Source organism: Ceratotherium simum, chromosome 19 (genome assembly GCF_057802395.1).
Source record: "Ceratotherium simum simum isolate JZ-2026a chromosome 19, ASM5780239v1, whole genome shotgun sequence".
Lineage (NCBI taxonomy): Eukaryota > Metazoa > Chordata > Mammalia > Perissodactyla > Rhinocerotidae > Ceratotherium > Ceratotherium simum.
Window position 1 is genome coordinate 22,877,976 of NC_141918.1, and position 21,173 is coordinate 22,899,148.

The window sequence follows — 21,173 nt, forward strand, 5'->3', positions numbered from 1 at the left end:
CCCTAGGCCAGTCAGCCTACCTATGCAGAAGTGGTGGGTTTCAGGGCTGTAATGAAGCTCACCGGGCCCTGAACTGATTTTGATAAATCAATTTTTTGGATGGTTAAAAGATAACTGACAACGACAACAACAACAAAACCTTGTCAGTTTCAAAACGCCAAACCTGTCAAAACAGATATTTTCTTTAAGACAGCTCTTCTTCCTTCCTTCCCTGTCACTTAACACATACTCAACGTGGATAATAATAGATTACTCTTGCTTGCACATCCCATACCAATTTTTCTTGTCTCTGGATACGTTAAAGGCAATAAAGAACGAATGCTAACAACAGTAACAGTTAACTTTTAAAGACTCTTTAGAAGAAGGCTTCTTCAACAGGGATCCATGAACCCCCTAAGGAATCCATGGATAATTTCAGATCTCTAAATCTCCTGAACTTATATGTAAAATTTTGTATATTTGCATATATGTATTTTTTAGGGAATAGGGTATTGAACTTTCATTAGATTATCAATGCAGTCCCTAACTCAAAAATTTTAAAACCACTGCTTTCTGAGCATACCTTTCCCATGCAGCCTTCAAGGAAGGAAATGATGAGTGCTGTGTTTCTAGAGGAAGGGGAGATGATAATGAGCTGAGACATCTCCTTGTTGAACTGACGAAGTTGGGCCTTGAGAGGTGGGTATGAGTGGGCCAGTAGAGAAGAAGGGCAGGCATTTCAGGAGGGGGGCAGGTATGAACAGAGGCACACTGGGGGCACATGAGGCACGTTAGGCAACAGCAAGTGGATCAGCCTGGATACACTGGCTGGTTCACGTGGAGGAGTCCCGTGAGGCAAGATGAATAAAGAGGGGGGAATACCAGGCCCTAAGGAGTGACCCTCATCCTGAGGTAATATGGCACCCCATCAGGGCCAGAGCTTTTTAGAAAGATTAATCTAGTGTGATGGATGAAATGGATCAGGGAAGTGGCCAAGCATGTAAAAGAGGCTATCGAGAAGTCTAGGCCGAAGAGGGTGCCCAGACATCAGGGGCCATGTCTGTTCTGTTCACCACTCTATTATATTCAGTGTGATTCCAGGGCCATGCACAGGGTAGGTGCTCAGTAAATAACCAGTGAGTGAGTGTATGGGCATGGATTCTTTAAAAGATAGCCAAGAATGAAGAGTCTTGGTGACTTGGATATCCATCTTGATATCATTCACACAGCTGGCAGTGCCTTGCACAAATACTGAAGAAAGATCTCTTGAATTGGCCTGGTCCAAGCTGAATAGACATGAGGGACAAGAGTGGGGCACTCTCTGAGAGGGGCTGGGGGTATGCTGGTTCTATGAACTTCTCAGGGAGCGTAGGTCTTAAAAGGAAACCAAGTCAAAGTGCTAATAGCAAGAACCATCTAGGGCAAGGTTAAAGACTTCGGTTCCTGCCCTGCCCTTCAAATAATGTGCGTGTGACACTGAGCCAACAACAACCTCAGAGGCTCTCTTGTAAGGGGCTTTCTAGAGCTAATCCACGGCCCAGCTATACATTCCTATGATTCTACACCTTCTCTCAAATAATCTAGGCAAGATCCATGAGGCTAAAATCCCTAGCTCTTCCTCTCCTTGAACTGTATAGCTAATTCACAAAAACATATCCTAATACCGCCGTATACACCAGGCAGACCTCACTTGAAGACCTGACTGCAGTTGTAATTCAAGCCCAAGTTGTTCTAAGTCTGTGATCAGTTAGCTGGGTAGCCCATGGCCTCGGTAGTGTCACTGTTCACAATTCATTATGTTACAACAACAAAATGGTAAACTCTGACAGTATAGTTTACTTCTGCATAGATTTGTACTGTCCTTATATCTATTCTGACATATGCAAAGTAAAGCATACTGTGGCTGCTCATTAATCCTGATGAGTGGGGACAGGGTGCGGGGCACAGGGAGGTGAACAGAGGGGCAAAATTTATTTTTACAAGAGGTAAAAAAAGAACATGTGGCCAGTGGGTTTTCTGTCCAACCAAAAGCATCTGCTAACATGAAAGATCACACTTCCTTAAGTTACTTTCCAGTAAAAAAGAAACATAAAACTTGAACAAGTGAGCCAGATGACCAAAATGTCCCCTAATTTCTTATTTTTTCTTATAAATAGCACCTGTTCATCAAATTGGAGAACACTTCAAATCTGGGCAACGTAAGCAGGAACCACATAAAATTAAAGCCCTCCCAATAGACTGCGTAAGTCATCCATACCACAGTGATCTTCTCTTGGCCACTTTGTTTCTACAACCCACGATGGCAAAGTAAAATCTGGGTGTGTTCTAGAGTTCCAAATCAAATTACACCTACAAAATGTTGAGTACCCAGTCATGAGCTGTCAGGCCAGTACTCAAGTCTCCAAGTGGCAATGTCCATTCAAGCCCCAGTGGGAGGTACCTGGATAGAATGAATTACTTTACAATTTCACTTTGAACATTGGCTCTCCATGTACTTGCGCTCCAAGTAATGCACAATAAAAAATATATGTCAATATACATACTCATAACTTAGTCATTCTTGAAGTGAATATACAACGCACTTGGTGCTATACAGTAAGAATAAATTACAGGCAAAATTTCAAACACAACTCTTTCCAGCTGAGTGGGGAAAAGGCATCTCACTCTTTGTGGATACAGGTCCACAGTCCACCTGTTTATTACATTTACACTTTCAGGCCAGGAGTTTCCCTAGTCACACAGAACTACCACCAGCTGGCCTTGGAACACACTTGCTAGAGAGAGAAGAGGTGAACAGTCCTCCCACATGATGCTGGAGACAAGACAAGCTTATCCATTCATATCTTCTCCACCACATTCTCATTAGGCATCAAACAGTCCTCTCAAAGATGAATGGTTTTAATAAGACACTAACAATTGAGTTTTCTGTGGAATAAGAATTTCTGACTTAGGTTATCTCAGCACTTCTTCCCAGTTCCGTATGTGCTACACAGTTACTTAAACAGTAAACAGCCTCAAAAACTCTTCCCTTTACCTCTTGTAATCCACAGCATTTTAGGATTGTTTTGCAAAAGCTATATTCAAAGAGAGTCTTTTTCAATTAAAGTACATGAACTTCCCAGAAGAAGTTGCTGTCTTTTAAGAAGTGCTTCTTTAACCCCAGAATGAGTAACCCTTACCCAGTCAGTCAGGTGTGGTCAGAAGCCCAAATCCATAGTCATCACCCCAAGATCTTCAACCCCTATTTCACTGGAAAATGTTCTAAGTCAACAAAAACTATGTATTCCGAGATAGAGTGTGTCAGTAAATACAGTAACTCCAAGAGTTCATGTTGCTCCACAGGGAGGGAGAGGGGGTACAGGGAGGGGATGGGAGATCCTCAAGAAACATTAAGACTTGTCCTCAGCATGGCCTTCCTCTCACTGGGCAATGGCTGAGAACACCAGAAAAGTTGCATTAGAAAAACTGCATAGGGTCTACACTGCACAAAGTGCTTTGTTATCAGTAACATCTTCTTCCTACTTCATCTTTCAAGACATCTTGCAAGGTTTGCTTTCAAAAAGACATTACAAGTTGGCAAGCTTCTGCTTACAAAACTCAAGCATACACTCTCCCCTTCACCTCTATCAAACCCCTCATATTCCTGAGCTTTATTCCCTCCAAGTAAGTCAAACACAGGCAACTTAACACTCGAGAGTTGATGAAGGACAACATTCCAGAGTGCATTCAGGCAACGAAAGAAGGACTTTCCTGCAAATACGCAGTAGAAATGAAAACCGTTTGTAGCTGTTGATGATTTGTAAAAATATCTCCAAGTTTCTTTGAACAAAAGATTTCAATTCAAGCCAGATGACAGAGGAATGATGATAGCGTCCTAACTGTGCCTTTGTGTCTGTTTCTTCTGCTTGCGAGTGAGTGTGGCTGCTGTTTCCTGGATATGGAATTCCTTTGCCCTCAAATCTTCACACAAATGAAGCACATGGAAGAATAAAAGGTGTTTATGTCTCACTTCTTCCAAGAGGTTTAAAGCGCCGAATGTTACCACATGAATCCTCACAACACCCCTGTGAGGTAGGTAGGTGGAGAGTATTGTTATCCCCACTTTACAGGTGGGGGAAATGAGGCACACAAGAATTAAGGGACTTGCCCGAAATCACAAAGCTTGTCACTGGCAGGGCTTAGAATAAAACTTATGCCGAATAGCACCTAGCACAGTGCTTTGCACAGAGTAGGTGTTCACTGAATATCTATGGATTTTATTTGACTTATATCTCAACATACAATATGCACACATAAAATACAAGCAGCCACCAAAGAACATTTATCTCCTACATTTCTTCTGATGACATCTCTCATTACTTTGAACCCGGACGAAAGATGTTCAAGAATCCATCTCGCAACTAAGCCCTCGCGTTGAAGAGGATCAACCTAAACACCATCTGCGGACAACTCGTTCTTGCACCTGCTCTACCACACAATATTAAGTTTTCTAATGAAAACAAAAATGGATTTCAGGAACCATGCTGACATTTTTTTTGCCTGTTTGTTTTAAATGGAGCCATCTGAATGGTTCTGTGTTTTGTTTGTACAAAAGAGAAATAAGGCTGCTAGAGTCCAGTTAGCTGTGAGAGCTGTGCCAAGCACGAAGATCTCCTCCCAGCTCGGACAGATTTCTACCTGGGAAACTGGACCGACCCAGGGAGTGGCAGCGCCGACAGAAGAGGGTCAGCGAGGCTGAACGTCACTTGCACTGTTCGTGGTCTGTGTAGTCATCCATGTCCACATCAGAATCAAAGAGCGAGTGCCCAGTGAAATCCGTGTCTGGGGTTCTGGAAAAACTGTTCTCTGCCCCCTCATCTTCAAAGGTCTCTGTCCTTGAGTAAAAGCTGAAATCCAGCAGGGGCGTGTGGGTCTTGCTACCTTCGCTGCTCTCCTCGGACTCGTAGATGGTGTTGTCATCATCATGGTGCCACTCCGGCCAGAATTTCCTCCTTATCCTCTCACAGTACATGGCAAGGTTGATCAGCTCACCTGCAGGGCGGTAAGGAAAGCGAGCGTTAGTTCTCAAAGGCAACAACCTACCAGCCACTTGGCTTTCTGGGAAATTTGGAAGAATGGGGTGGGGTAGACATTAACGATGTTTTTCCACAGAGACAGTCAAAATATTTAGATTTTTATACACATAATAAGAAAGGTGAGTGGGAAAGGTTCAATTCAGTGAGTGGGCTGAATGAAATTTAGGAGTGAGTCCTGTGATAATGAGAAGTTGGGAAGCGGGGATTGTTTATCCAAAATGGCAGCTAAGCTACCGTCATTTGGCTTTGTGAAGCATTTTATTATTTTATGTTTGCATATCAAGAGAACTAGTGCTTCATGGTTCATATTTAAATTAATTTATAGTCCATGGAAATATACCAGCTGTTAGTTGGATTAAGTCAGCCAGAAGTAATCATTCACTCCACAAACATTTGTAGTGTTATTATGGGCTGGGTACTAAGCCAAGTAGTTGGAAAAAGTTATGTTAGAATGGAAACTTTGCCCTAAATAATCCATAAAAAGGATAACACAGAATTGTCTTGATAGATGACCGTGCCTGCAAACGCATTTAGTAATACAGGTATTTTTTAAATAAAAATCAGCAGCTGCGCCTACGATTGGGTTCCTGCTCAGTCACTGGGCTCCTTCTTTTTCATGTAAATCAAAGAAACACTTTGGTCAAGTCCCTAAAATTGTTCAGGCATTTGTCTGAAACATGACACAGTATTTGGCTTTCATTTCCTAATTCCAAATGAAAAACGAAGGAAGAGGGTGAGTTTTTGCCTTTGATCCACCAGATGGCAACATTGCTTATAAATATACACTTTGTCACTATCTCTTACAGGACTTGATTACCCTAAGAATATTCTTTGGATGTTTATTTTTTAAAAGTTATATAAACATTCACTTATTATGTAAGTAATCCATGTTTTCTTTTAGAAAAATAGGTAAGCAAAAAATAAAAGAATTATGCCATAATACATTTTCATCTATATTCTTCCCGAATTTTATATATTTATACATACATTTACATGTTTGCATTTGTTATATAGCATTTACTATATATTCTGTTTCTTAGCCTACTTTTTCCCATTTAACAACATACAACGAAAATCCTCCACATTATGACCACCTTGATCATTGCACAGTATTTCACTATACAGATATACTATAGTTTCATCTTGTTTTTACCAAGTCCCTGTCTCAGTCATTTAGGTTGTTTCTACAGGTTGATTACAGTCTGTGACTACTCTATTTTATTTTCTACAAAAAAAATAATATATTCTCATTTTGGAAAATTGGAATTCTGTATATAGACAACGTATAAATCATAAAGAAGAAAACAAAACGGATCTGTAATCTCATCAATCCAAGATAACCACAATTAATATTCTGGTATCATTTCTTTCAGTATTTTTTTCTATTTATTTATTGTCATTATTATTATCACCTACTAATTCCTGTAACATTACTGTAAACATTTTCCTATGTCATTAAAATTTTTCAAAACTTGATTGCTGTTCTGCTTAAATAAACACATCCCCTACAAAACATAACAAAGCAAATCTCCCTGCTTCATGGATCCTGTAAACCAGTGCTCTCATATTGGTTCCAGGTCACCGTTCACAGTCTTCTCAGATCATAATAGCTCAACTCACACTATGTAAGGTCCATTCTGACTGCCCTCTACTCGAAGATTTTTATATACAAGCTCAGGTGCCAGAAGCAGAGAAGCCAACATCATTGCTCCTTTTGGGAAGATGCATGCAAAACCTTCACTTATTTTCTCCCTCGGGGAAGCAGTCACGAAATACCTCAACAGGTGCTGTTGTCAGTCACAAGTAACCAAGAATTGGATCAAGATGTGGAGAAGCAGCGAGAAAGTCAGAATCTATTCACAAGATCCACAGGATCTACTCCACCCACGACTATCCACTTCTTTTGTGGCTGTTCTTTCTCAAGCCCATTTCTTCACCTTTCTTCCAAGAGAGTTGCCCCCTTCATGACTGTGTGACATTAATGCCACTTCAGTGTACAATAATAAAAATTAATAATAATAATAGCAAACACATCTATAGACCTCACTGTGTACCGGGCACCGTTTGAAGTGCATTATTCATCTGCTGAATTCATATTAACTCCCTTAGTCTTTGCAAAAATGCTGTACGAGGCAGGAACTATTATTATCCCCATCTGTAATGGGAAAACTGAAGCAACAGACTGGTTAGTTAATTTGCAGAAGGTCACATAGCTAGATAGCGGCAGAGCCAGGATTCAACACGAGCAGTCTCCAGACTCCATACCATCACCACGACTCTACTCTGCCTCTCTACTGATGAGCTGGCCTGGCCTGCGAATTAACAGCTTCACACCCTCTGTCACAGAATATTTTTCTATAATTCTTCTCTGAGTCTCAAGATGAGGGGACAGATGCTACCCCTCAGAGATGATGCGTTGTCGTGAAAGAAGTGACCATTCTATCACGCAGTCAGGAAAGGGTTCGCTTTGATGAGCAAGGGCTGGGAGCTCACACACTCCTCCTCATATCCTGCTCCTGATAAAAAGAGAGAAACTCTATAATTGAATTCCACCTTTATCTGACTTTGCCAATCCCCTCCTGAGCCTAGATCGCCATCAGTGGACCCACTCAACACGCTGCCAGAAAAAAGAATAGAAAAAAGTTGAGAGTAGAAACAGGTTGTGTGTAATGTGTATGTGTGTGTGAGAGAGAGAGAAAGAGAGAGAGAAAGCCTATGTTAACAAAAATGCCTATACTGAAGGTGTAAACTTTGTGAAATAATAGAAAAATGGCATTTTTTCAAAGTGTTCTCAACAATCAGATAACAATTTCATCCATCAGACTGGTAAAAATTAAAGTCTGATAATATCCAGTGCGGAGGGTCAGGCATTGTACTACACGGCTGGTGGAAGTATAAATTGCTATAATCTTTCTTGGAAAGTAATCTGATGTTATCTGTTGAAATTTTAAATGCACGTATCTGTTGGCCCAGGACTCCACTTTTAGTACTCTACTCCACTAAAATAAAAGCATGAGTATGTAAAGATATAAGTATATGGATGTTGAACGCAGCATTATGTGTCAGTCAAAAAAAAAAAAGAAAAGAAAAGAAAGACGAAAATAGCCCAAATGTCCATTAACAGGGATTAATTGAATAAATTATAGTGGATCAATTCTGTAGAATATTGTGCAGCTGTTAAAAAGATATGATATTCTAAATGGAAAAAGCAAGTTACAATGTGTATAATGAAATTCCATTGTTTACTTTAAAATAGTAAAAACAAACAAACCAAAGCAGTCATAAATGCATATGTAAATTTGTACATGAAAAAGAAAGGCACAGAAAAATTCAGGCCAAATCCTTAATATTGGTGATTCCATGGAAGTTATATTGGACAACGATGAGGGGGAGGTCATAAATCTTTGAAAATATGCCCTGTGTAATTCAACTTATTGTGACAATCATTTATTACCTTTTTAATTCAAAAATCCAATAAAATAAATTAGTAAAATGCTAATCAGTGATTAGTGATATTTTCAGACAACTTGAGAGGATATTAATCAGAAAGCCAAATGACCCTCTACCCAGAGGACCCTCCCAGACAGAATAAAGAGTTTTTCTCTTGGAGTTTCTCAAATGGAAATATCCCCCACTGCTCTGAAAAAAGTGACTCATTTTATTTTCCCGAATGACTCCAATTTCTCTAACATTCGAAAACATTCTGTACAATTTGACGCTGAAAACACTGTCAACTGGACCCAGAACCCAGGACTCAGTTTCTCCAGCTGCCAATCAAGCATGGCAGGAATGCGGGGGAGGGAGAAGCCCACCAGGGTCCCCCAGCACCACCCGCTCAGGCTTTGGTCATTAACCAGCAAATATTTGGAAAACATGGGGCCGACGCCCAGACACACCGTTTGGTCTACAGGTATTTACTCAGCCTCCCTGTTTCAGACCTGTGCTAGGTGCTGGCTCTGCCCTGGGTTGCTCCCTTTAGCCTTGTGTCACACAGGCAGGGAGGGCACTGAGCATTTCCTCTTCAGGAAGGTTCTTAACAAACTTGAATGCTAATGAGGACACCTGCTTCCCCTCATCTCCTTGAAGCTAAAGGACATTAACTCATAGACCTCAAAATACAAAAGACATTTGAGCCAGCCCTTTCCTGAGATCTGAATGCCCCCACAACAACCTCTTCCTGAACACTTCTGGGGCGGAGAACAGGAAGAGGGTGAGCGTGGGGATATACTTATGTTTTTCAAGGATATCCAGCATTTTTCCATCTTTTTTTTTTTTTTTTTTTTTGGTGAGGAAGATTCGCCCTGAGCTAACATCCCATGCCCATCTTCTTCTACTTTATATGGGACGCTGCCACAGCATGGCTTGATGAGCAGTGCATAGGTTTGCGCCTAGGATCTGAATCTGCGAACAACAGGCCACCGAAGTGGAGCGTGCAAACTTAACCACTATGCCACTGGGCCGGCCCCCCCACAATCTTCCCCTTTTTGCTTGAGGAAGATTCGCCCTGAGCTAACATCTGTGCCAATCTTCCTCTATTTTGTCTGCAGGTTGCCGCCACAACATGGTTTGATGAGCAGCATGTAGGTGGCACCCAGGGATCCGAACCCACGAACCCTGGGCCACCAGGTCGCTCGAAGTGGAACACATGAACTTAACCACTATGCCACTGAGCCGGCCAATCCATCTTTTAATCTATCAAATAAAAAGCAAAAAAGACATCCACGTGCAATAAATAACTGTTGGTGAAAGAGTTGCTGAATACGGTTTTTCTTAGAACACAGAAGGCTGTGTTTCTTACTAATTCAGAAAAATAGTGTTAGGTTCTGTGGTTTTGATCTGGCTCTCAGGGTGAGCAGCTACGATGCGGAACCGTTTCCCTTTCGTTGCTTCCATTTCACTTTTCTAGGCTCTCCAATTCTCTGTGTCTGTTTTAAAGAATGCCCGAATCCACATGCAGCTCTCTAATAAGGATACTCTGTTCAAAATATCAAATGTGACTCCGCATTAAGAGTGTTGCTGATAATACAACTGAGGTTCTTTTTTTTACTGTAAAAATGGCAAAAACTTCAAAATAAACTATATTCAACCCTAATTAAGAAACAGAATTTGAGGTGTTTTCAGACACTGGTCATGAGAATGTAAATTGCCACAGTCTTTCTAGAAAGCAATTCACCCACACAGACCAAGAGCTTATACCCTGTGAGACAGTAATTCCCCAACTAGAAATTTAGCTTAAAGAAATAACAAGAGATAAGCAGAAATATATCTTTATACAATATTCACTACAGAACACTAGTAAAAATTATTTGAAACAACCAACAAGTCCAGAAAAAGAAGATTAATCACATAAATTACAAGGCAATCATAAAACAGGATATTATACAACTACTAAATATATTGTTTTGAAGAATATTTAGTGACAAGGGAAATGCCATAATACCCAGTTAATTTAAAAACTGCAGGTTATAACTGTATCAACATCATGATCCCAATTTTTAAAAACATATACATAGATGTATCTGATAAAAAGATGAGAATACATACCACAATATTAATAGTAGTTCTCTTTGGGTACAGGGTCACAGATATTTTTTGTTTTTTTAAAGGTTTTCTATCTTTTCTAAATTTTCTCAGTAAGTAAATAATATTTCATATATCCATATCTACCTAAAGATAGATATAAGTACATACACATACACATATGTATATTTTTTAAATTTCTGAATATTCAAAGTCTGTCCTCATATTCACCATTTTTAAGGAAAATTTCTCATTATTCTAGATGGTTCCAGAAGTAGCTTGTGTGACTTTGTAAATTATATCTAGGACCAAAGAGCTAATATTTATACACAGATACTCACACACTCAGACATGTGGCAAAGCTAGTGGTGCCCTAGCTGTTCCAAAGCTAAGGCAGAAAACTGCCCGACCTCAGCCATTCACACCCTGGGTTGGAGCCAGTTCTAAATTATCCAGGCTCTTGGTTGTTTTTACTTCTCCTTCCTCTTGGTACTTCTTAGGAAAGTCTCCACCACAGAAAAAGCAAAAGCAGGGAAAGAAGTTGAGATCAAATTAGTAGGGTGCCTGCATATTAGCAGCTCCGACCAAAAAGTCTGGAAGGGGCATGGAACTAATGACTGAAATGAGATTTAGGAACTCTCCGGGGACTTTAATGATTCATGCTACACCAGTCCCCAGGGAGAACTAGAAGCTAGTGGTTTGTTTCAAGAATCAAAATACATGCAACTATGTGCCAAAAATCCCTCACAGATGATGCGGTCAGATTCCCCCAAATGTGTATGTCTCGGGATGGGACTCAAAAATCAATCTTCCAAAAAGACTGATCATTTCTTTAAAAAGAACATTAAATGTCTCAAGTCCTTCCAGGAAGTAAAAGAGCAAAGGGCCAAGTCATAAATAAATTAACAAAAGTTGCTTCATTTCTGCAAGAAGGCATTCTATAGAATCTGAGAGTTCTACTGATAATGGATACCTAAATGCTTCTGACTAAGTAACAAATGACCTCAAAAATATGTATGTGTATATATATGTGCATAAGGTGTGTGTGTGTGAGTGTGTGTGTATGTGCTTGGGTATAAGTGTACACGTTCGAGTGTGTATGGAGTGTGTGTACAGATGTATGTAAGTAGACGTGGGGGTGTGTACTTATGGGTATGTAAGAGTAACGTGGTACGAAAAAGGAGAGAGGGAGTAGGAAGTAACAGGAAGAGAGAGTAGATATAAAACACACCCCTAAATGAACTAAAGGGAATCAACATCTTTTAGACCACCACGGAAATTCTGATTAAACAAAGGGAAACTATTTTAAATGCTACAAACGTCACCAATGATAACATATTCATTTTAGATAAGGTCCAACACATCGCAAGACAAGGAACATCTCCACGCTGATCATTTAGGAAATTAAATATCAGTTCATAGTCTCCCTAGCCCCACTCAGCTAAAGTTCTGGAAGACCTTCAATCAATGTCTGATCCATACCAACAAAGTCTGGTAATATATCCGAAGCCCATCCTCACCAATAGGAGGATCTGGAGAGTGAGTCTTGTTGTCCTTAGCCTGGTCTGAACTTCTGGGTACGCACGTAAGTATGCACATACACACACACACACACACACACACACACACAGAGCCATGGCCTTCACCAACCTCCCTACCCATGACCAACACACATGACTGTTCACCAGCCTCAGTTTCTTGTATAATTCTGCCTTGCTTGGTTCCATCCATCCATCCATCCATCTTTCCATTCAACATTAAGATTATTCTATGTGCTACTCACTGGTAATCTCATCTGCACCCCCAGCCTGCTCAATTGGGGCATAAACACCTTGATTAACTCTTGTCAATCCCCTTTCCCAAACCTAAATATTGGACCTTGATCCCTACATCCCCAGCCCCAGGAAACTGCTTAGGTACTGCTTCAAGTTGGAGGTGACTCCAAACAGTTCCCACACACGGATGCAGGGGAAGCCTCTCCCAGACGCCCCAGCTGCTACGTATATCTTACCATCCCACTCCACCACACACACACACACACACACACACACAAGCACGCACGCACACACACCAAGGTCTAGTCCCCTGACATCAACTCAAGTTGAGCTCACTTTCTCTGCCCTTTTGTCGACATGAATTTTACTCTTAATTACCATCCCCATCCCAAACGTATGTTCATCCTCTAGCTCTGGTCCCATTCATTCCCACTTCTACCCCTCCAGTCTAGAACTATGATTCTGACAGGCCTTATGGACAAGATCATGCAACAAAGATACAAGATTGTGTTGCTTTGGTCAAAATGTACATATAATCATATTGATAATAATACCCGGCATAGCACCAGACTTGCAAAGTTTTTGTTGACACTATCCTCATTTTCCCACAATCTTGAACTTTCTAGCTCTACTACCCTCAGTGTATGATCTACAGATACCCCACTGGAATAGGAGAAAGGACTGTTTTGACCTCAAATGATACAGAACCATATGTACTTAAAGCTACATGTGAAATATCTAAGATCAGTTCAGACTCAAAAAGAGCATCTGAGACGGGCAGTGAGTCCTTCAGCCCCACCCAACCGTGGTTGCTGCCACACTAGATGTACCAAAAGTGGAGACACCACTGTCCAAAGGAAATGAAAAAAACCCAAAAAACAAGAGCACTAAGTGGAACTCAGGCCCTGTTTCAGCGACAAGGATTAAGTACACTGTATAAAGAGCTGGAAGAAAGGCCCTGGTGTAGGACATGGCAGGATTTGTGTCAGCTTTGCTGAGAATACAGTCTGAGCAAGATGGTGGGTGAGAAGCCCAGTCTTCCCTCCACCCTTACATATCCTGAGCACAGAAAACCAACCCTGGCCCCAGACATCACAGCCTAGTGTCTCGATAAGCACAATCAAGCTCACAGGCCTAGAATTCTCCATTGTGCTACCCCCCACCGCACACCCCCCAGCAACTCCCAAAACCTGACGAGGTTCGTAGGGCTTGCCTTTGATCAGCCGCTCAGGTCTCGTCCCAGGTAAGGTCCACATTGCCTGGGCCAAGTGTCCAAAGACAGTGGCGTCGAGAGTGGAAAGCTTGGGCCCCATCATGTACTTCTTATCACCTACAGCAGATAGAGCAGAGAGGTCACTGGGCCAGCTCACGCTGCCCCACATGGTCACAATGGCATTCAGTACGCTCATATTATGTGCTCATTTAACTGTGCATCAAAAGCTTTGCAGAGTCAAAATGCATGCACCTCTTTTTTCTTAAAAAAAAAAAAAATTAGAAACAAAAGTAAAACAATTCTGTGATATACCAACCCATACGATAGCAAAGCAGGGAAGTAACTAGGAACATATCAAGATAAGCGATGAGGGAGGAGGTTCTTGGAAAAAAGGGAGAACTGATCACTTGCAGACCTCCGGAGGCACCTCCCTGTTTCAAATTCTAGAAATTAAAGTTTGAGAACACCTGGAAGTTTGTTTAAACCATCTCAAAAGCAACCCAAACCAAGCACACCCAACCTCAGCGCTTCCTTTGTTAATTTAATACATTTCCTAAAGAAAAATGAGAAGCCTAAGCTACTAAAGAAGTTTGGAGGTAAGGGTCTCCATGCTGCCCTCACCGTCATTGGGAATGTTCACCGACAACGTTCTCAACACTGAGCACCATCTTCCACAGGAAACACTACCTAAAGGGCAGCTATAACCTTACAGGGCCAGCTTTGGTATCAGACTCCCCACAATGATGTTTTGCACTCCCTCTCTCCTTTTCCACCACTACTGACCTCATTCAGGCCTTGTCACCTGGACTAATCTGACCTGTTACAACTGCCCCAAGTTGTCTCCCTTGCTACTGACAGGTGCTGCAGCATCTAGAGGTAGCACCGGTGGGACTGATCCACCTAGTTCACATCCTGGCACCACTTATTATTCACCGTGGGGGCCTGGTCATTACTTAACCTCTCAAAGCCTCAGTTTTCCCATCTGGAAAATGGGGTTGATATCAAGGGTGCCTATTTCCTAGGACTATTGTGAGGATTAAATGACACAATGTATGTAAAGCACTTAGCACCCTATCTGGGTAACTCAATAAACATTAGCCCTCCTGACGACAGCCCCTCTTTCTCCAGTCCATCCCATATCAGACCCGAATTTAAATCGCTAAGACACTCTTTTCATTGTGTCACTCCCTTTCACAAATACCTTCAATGGCTTATGAAATAAAGTCCAAAGTCATCTTAGTATTCAAGGCTCATTATATTCTGCCTCGAACACATGTTCTAGCTTTATCCCTCACCCCGCCTTACTTTAGCAAACCTGGGGAACATACCCCATCCCCCAGCACACATTATGCTTCCCACTGCTACACCTTTGCTCATGCTGTACCCACCCCTTTCCCTGTCCCCCAAAACCTATATGTGCTCCCCACTTCTCCCCATCTGATAAACTCCATCCACCCTTCAACGTCCAGCACAAGCCACCTTTCAAAGCTTTCTCTGTCTACTCTATCCAGTGGCAACAGGAGTTTTCAGTTCAGACAGCCCTGTGTTCAAATCTCACTTTTATAGGTACGACCTTATAGGACTTTAAGGCCTTACTGCCTATTAATCTCAATTTCTTGACCCATGAAATGGGGAGAATCACTAGTTGTTTAGGAGAATAACAAGTGACTTGAGGAGAGCAGCCAGCAGATAGGTCCTGCCTCTTCTGGCAGCCTCACGAGGGGCATTTTTTCCATACTGTTCTATATGCTGGTTGGTTTTCATTTGTGCATTTTATCTTTCCAGTAAAACGGTAAGGTCTTTGAAAGTAAGGGTAATTTCTTATTTTTATTAAACAAAATCTAATACAATGTTCACTACATGCCAAGTACGATTCTAATTGCTGTATTCTACAAATATCTATCCATTTCTCTTTCTTGAGCAGCACGGTAAGTAAATTAAATATCTGATGACAATGCATAGGCAAGCTAGGAGGGGAAATCGGCTGAAGGTGGGAGTGTGAGTTAATAGACCAACGCAGCACAAGTGAAGGAGGAGGCTCATACAGGTGTTAGCTCACCTACAGTGGTAATCATAATGCAATATACAAATGTAGCAAATCAATGCGTTGTACACCTTAAACTTACACAATGTTATATGTCAATTATATCTCAATTTAAAAAACACAAATAGAGCTAGAGGTGATTAAAAATCTATCATTCCACTCTATATTCCACAGGGACTAAGGAACACCCTAGGCTACCACGCTACGCTGAGCCTAACCAAACTGTCCTTTCTGGTGAGGACCAGCAAGTCGTCCATGCGAGGGCCCTTCGGTGTTTGCCATCATCAACCAGCTTCTCTATCATTTGAGTCTTACGCTGGGATCTAAGACCACTACTCAAACACTGGGAAAATACTACCTGGGCAGAAATAACAGAGAACAACTGGGTGTATCATTGTAAAAGCAGCAGTTCCTTCTTAACGGTGCATCCTGCAGGCTCCACGCCTCGCCACACCCCTGCTGGCATTAGTGATGCAGGTGGGCAGAAGGACCCCAGCCCGGAGCTCTTGTGCCATCCTGCAAGGCCAGGAGGGGTGTGCCAGCCAGTACCCCCTACTAACGTGCCAGGGCTCGGCTCATTCAATGCCCGAATGTGGGGCAGCCACAAAGTGGAAGCCAGGAGAGGGATTCAGGGACTATTGTGAGAAGAGCTACACACTATTTCAGAGAGAAGAAAGCAAGATAGAGGAAAGCTACAGTGGCTTCCTGATCAAAAGGAAATGTTGACCTCTTTAAATTGCTAAAAAGAAAGAGTCTAAGGGAAATGTCAGAGTAAAGTCTATAAATCGTGAAGTCAGTTGTTGATCCAAAGACTTTGGGGGCAAGAGGAAAAAATGTGTATGGATAAAAAAAACAAACTTGGGAAACCTAAAAATAGAGCATAGAGGACCTTGATAAAAAGAAAATAATAATAAATATAATAAATATATAATAAATAAATTTACATTTAATAAATAAAAATAAAGTTTTTAATTATAATAAAGAAAAATAAAATAATAGTTTTATATAATTTTTAAATATTTAAAATATAAAATAAAAATAAAAAATATAATCATTTGAATACACACATCAACTGGTACATATGGCATTCAGCCCAAATTTGCCATTTGCGCTCAGAATGTTAAATCTGAAGGACACTTAGCAGGCAACAGAGCCAGACCAAGAATGCTGGCTCCCAGATCTCCTGACTTCTGGCCTGATGCTCTTTGCTCTGCACAGTATGCCACATGGATCACCACCGCAGAGATAAAGACTCTATGCAATAGCAGGAGGGGTGAGCTGTGAATGTTTACAGAAGGATCCTTTTAGTCAGGAAGGAATACAGAACACAGAAGAAAAAAAAAGAGAGAACAGAATCTAAGGGTTTTTTTAAAGTGTTTGCAAAAAAAATGGATGGAATTTAGCATTTGTGGAAAATGTTGAATGGTACATACAAAATTATGTGTATACACACACAAGGGTTTTAAAGAACAAAAAAATATCCTGTTATTAAAAAGTTCTCGGAGTACCCAATGGCAGGAAGCTTTTTTTAAACTTTTTACTTTGAAATAATTTTAGACTTATAGAAAAGTTGCAAAAATAACAGAGTTCCTGTATACCCTTCAATCAGCTTCTGCTAATATTAACATCTTATATAACCACAGTACATTTATTAAAACTAAGAAATTAACATTAATACTATACTTAACTGCACTATAGACTTCATTCAAATTTTATTAGTCTTTCAACTAAGGTCCTTGTCTGTTCCAGGATCCAATCTACGATCCCACATTGCATTTAGTGGTGAAAATTCCTCAGTCTTTCCATGTCTTTCATAACCTTGACACTATTAAAGAATACTGGTCAGTTATTTTGTGAAATGTTCATCAATTTGGATTCATCTAAGGGTTTTAATGATTACAGTAGGTCATGCATTTTTATGTACCCTTCTGTGATGGCCAATTTTATGTAACAACTTGACTGGGCCACAGGATACCAAGTTATTTGGTCAAACATTATTCTAGGTGTTTTTGTAAGAGTGTTTTTGGATGAGACTAACATTTAAGTGGTAGACTGAGTAAAGCAGATTACCCTTTCTAATGTGGGTGGGCCTCATCCAATTAGTTGAAGGCGTATCATTCTATTGGAACTAGAAGGCTGACTCTCCTCTGAGTAAGAGAGAATCCCTCCTGCATGACTGCCTTCAAACTGGAACAGGGGCTTTTTCCTGCCTTCAAACTGGGACCTGGGCTTTTTCCTGCCTTCACACTCAAACTGAAACATTGGCTCTTCCTGGGTCTTGAGCCTGCCAGCCTTTGGACTGGAGCTACACCATCAGCTCTCCTGGGTCTCCAGCTTGCCAACACACTCTGAAGATCTTGGGACTTGTCAGTCTCCATAACTGCATGAGCCAATTCCTTATACTAAATCTATAGAGGGAGAGAGAGACATACATCCCTTTGGTCTGTTTCTCCAGAGAACCCTAACTAATACACCTTCTCAGGGCATCATATCAGAGGGTCCATAATGTCCATATGTCTTATCACTGGTGATGTTAACCTTGACCACGTGGTAAAGCTATTGTCTGTGAGGTTTCTTCACTGTAATGGTACTATTTTCCTTTTTGCAACTAATAATCTTGGGAGAGATATTCTGTGACTGCATAAATATCCTGTTTCTCCACAAACTTCAGCCCACTGATTTTGGCATCCATTGGTGGTTGTTATCTGAAACAATTATTACTGTGGTGTTTGCCTAATCAGGATCTTCTATTTCTCTCATATCTTCTACATGTATTGATTAGAACTCTACTATATTCCTTTCATCCTCCATTTACCGATGTATTCAATTATTTATCCATATAAGTATGCACTCATCGATACTTATTTTATTCCATGGCTTATAATCCAGTACTCTCATTATTTATTTTGTTACTCAGATTGTTCCAGCTTTGGCCTTTTGAGCCTTGGGAGGAAGTATTTTTAAGAGGGAAATTGAATATCAATTTGACTTTGCTTAGAGACAAAGAGGCCAAGCTAATGTGTCAAGTCTGCAGCACTCCCGGATTCACAAGTGGTCCCAGATCTCACAACTAGAGGGTTTCAGCAAAAACAAGATACCAAAGAAGCAGGCTTGGGTGGTGAGGCAACTCAAGCTTCATTTTCCGTAGGTGAACTACCCCTCCGGCTTCTGTAGGGATGGACAGAAGCAGCTGAGGGATACCCGAGCACCTGTAACTAACTCCCTACCAGTCTTCAGGTTGGGAGTGTGGACCCAACCCATTGGTGAGGGCAAATGAATGTTGAAAATATCAGAAACCCTGGGAGGTGAGGGACCCAGGGGCTCCCTGAGGGATGCTCCATCAGAGATCAACTTCCAAGCACCTGGAACATCTCCCTGAGGATGCAGAGCCCTCCTGACTGTGAGGGCAAGCCCACATTATGACAGGGTGTGGAGCATACCACACCAGCAAATGAAGGGGGTGACTTTAGGTGCCCAGGGTGATTTCATAGACCTCCATGGCTGGATCTTCAAATACTCATCAGGGAGCAGACACCAGTGAAAAAAGGCAAGGACAGTGACCAAGCAACCAAAGGAGAAGGGCCAGGTGGATCTGGAGAATCAGAGCCCACAGCAGGAGCAGCAGGAGTTGGCTCCACTGAGGGCTGGGAAACAACAGCTGGTCCTGGGAGTTTCTAGAATTTGATCCTACCTCTCCTAAGTGGTTTGGGCAGCTTCCCTCCATGAGGAAGAACATGTCGTAGATGCAGGAACCATTGAGGCAGCCAAGGATGACCAAAAATTGAGTGGGGAGTGCTAAGTGATGAATAACATGAATGTTCTGGGGCCCTGAAGGATATTTGCTCCTTATACCCCAGACTGGAGCTCATTGTGATATTGACTTTATCATAGATCATTGGTCAAAACCTTAAGTGACCCCTTTAACTCAAGCCTGCTTATCCTGACCTCCAAGCCTGACCTGTGGCCCTTCTCACATTGTCTTCCACTTCTCCTGTCATGGGCAGCAACACAGGGCTGACACGGAGACACCAGGATGCAACAAAGATGAGAGTATGTGGAAGAGGACTGAGCATGTTGGCTAGGTCCCTCACCCCCATTACCTGCCCCTCACGCCCCATTAGGACTGACTGAGGTGCTGGCTAGGAGATGAGGGGGAAGGGTAAATACAAAAGGAAAAGCCACACAGTCGTCCAGGGAGAACTAAATCAATACAGAGTCTGAGAAGAATGGCTGGAATCCAAGCCTGGAGATTCAAGCCAAACTGAGAGAACAAGCAAGCTGCAGAGTTGCAGCAAGCTGGGCTTGGTGAGCAGAGGAACCAAGGGAAGAGGAGGAGCCAAGCAGAGAGCAATATGGGGCCCACTAGAGGGTGGGATCATGTAACAGCACAACTGAGGAAGCGCTACTGGTCCTAGGCTGTTTGCCTGCTGCCTGGCTCTCAGCCTCCTCCTTGGGGAGGATGCAGGAGAGCTGAGAGCAGATAACTCTCTCCAGGCCCAGGCAGGACAAGCCAAGGTCTAACTCATAAGAATGCTCTACTTAGTCAAACATGCGGGATGCTCATCCCACCACTATCCCTCATTCCATCCTCCCTGTCCCAAATAACTTCCATTTATCTAACCTAACCCTTCCTTTAAGACTCAGATTAAGTCCTCCCTCCTGCTCTCCGTGAAGGCTACCCACACTGTCCCAGTCCACTAGCACCTCTCATTGCCCACTCTTCTGCTAAACCCCAGGGGCACAACTGCTTAGAGCAGTGCTGCTCAAAGAATAGTCTGCAACCAGCAGCATCAGCATCACAAATTCTCAGGTCCCATCTGCTGAATCAGAATGTCTGGGAGTGGGACTAGAGAATGTGTGTTGTAACAAGCTTTCAGGTCAGTGTTTCTCAAACTTTAGAAGCATAAAAATCACTGGAGAGCCTGCAGTTCTTGGACCACCCTTTGAATAGTGCTGTTCCAGGTGATTGTTACGCACACTAAAGTTTGAGAAGCATTGGTCTAGACTAGAATAGATCAACAGCTTTTTTTTTTCAATTTTTTTTTTTTTTGGCTGAGGAAGATTAACTCTGAGCTAACATCCATGCAAATCTTCCTCTATTTTATATGTGGGTCGCCACCACAGTGTGGCTGATGAGTGGTGTAAGTCCATGCCCAGGATCCGAAACCACGAACCTGGGCCACACAAGCAGAGCGTGCAAACTCAACCACTACACCACAGGGCTGGCCCCCTAGATCAGCAGTCTTAAACTTGAACATGCATCATAATCACCCAGAAGGCTTTTTAAAAACCCTGATGATGTCCCTACCCCCACGCCAGGAGTTTCTGATTCCATACGTCTGGAGTGGGCCCCAAGAATTTCCATTTCTAACAAGATCTCAGGTAATACTGATACTGCTGGTCCAGGGACCACACTTTAAGAACCGTTGATCTAGATCTCTCATTAGGTAATTCACACATGCCATCTCATAGTCTTATTCATGTGTATGTCCTATCTCCTCAAGTAGTTTTTAAGCTCCTTGAGGGCAAGTAACCCTCTGTTTTACTTTTCTGTCCATCTGGTCCCT

The 21,173-nt window shown here is 41.9% G+C and overlaps 1 protein-coding gene across 3 annotated transcripts in view; it reads right to left on the bottom strand.

Annotated features, from left to right (window-relative positions):
- Nucleotides 1-4,214: 4,214 nt before the first annotated feature.
- Nucleotides 4,215-21,173, bottom strand: part of FAXC (failed axon connections homolog, metaxin like GST domain containing) — a 70,676-nt gene continuing 53,717 nt past the window's right edge. For 2 of the 3 annotated variants that reach the window (XM_087443910.1, XM_004422144.3), the window contains 2 exons: nt 13,563-13,679; nt 4,215-5,010 (listed from right to left, as the gene is read on the bottom strand). In XM_087443910.1, the coding sequence (XP_087300036.1) occupies nt 4,721-5,010; nt 13,563-13,679 (407 nt within the window). In that variant the 3' untranslated portion in view covers nt 4,215-4,720. The remainder of the gene's footprint in view (nt 5,011-13,562; nt 13,680-21,173) is intronic. The other variant, XM_087443909.1, reaches the window with a different exon arrangement.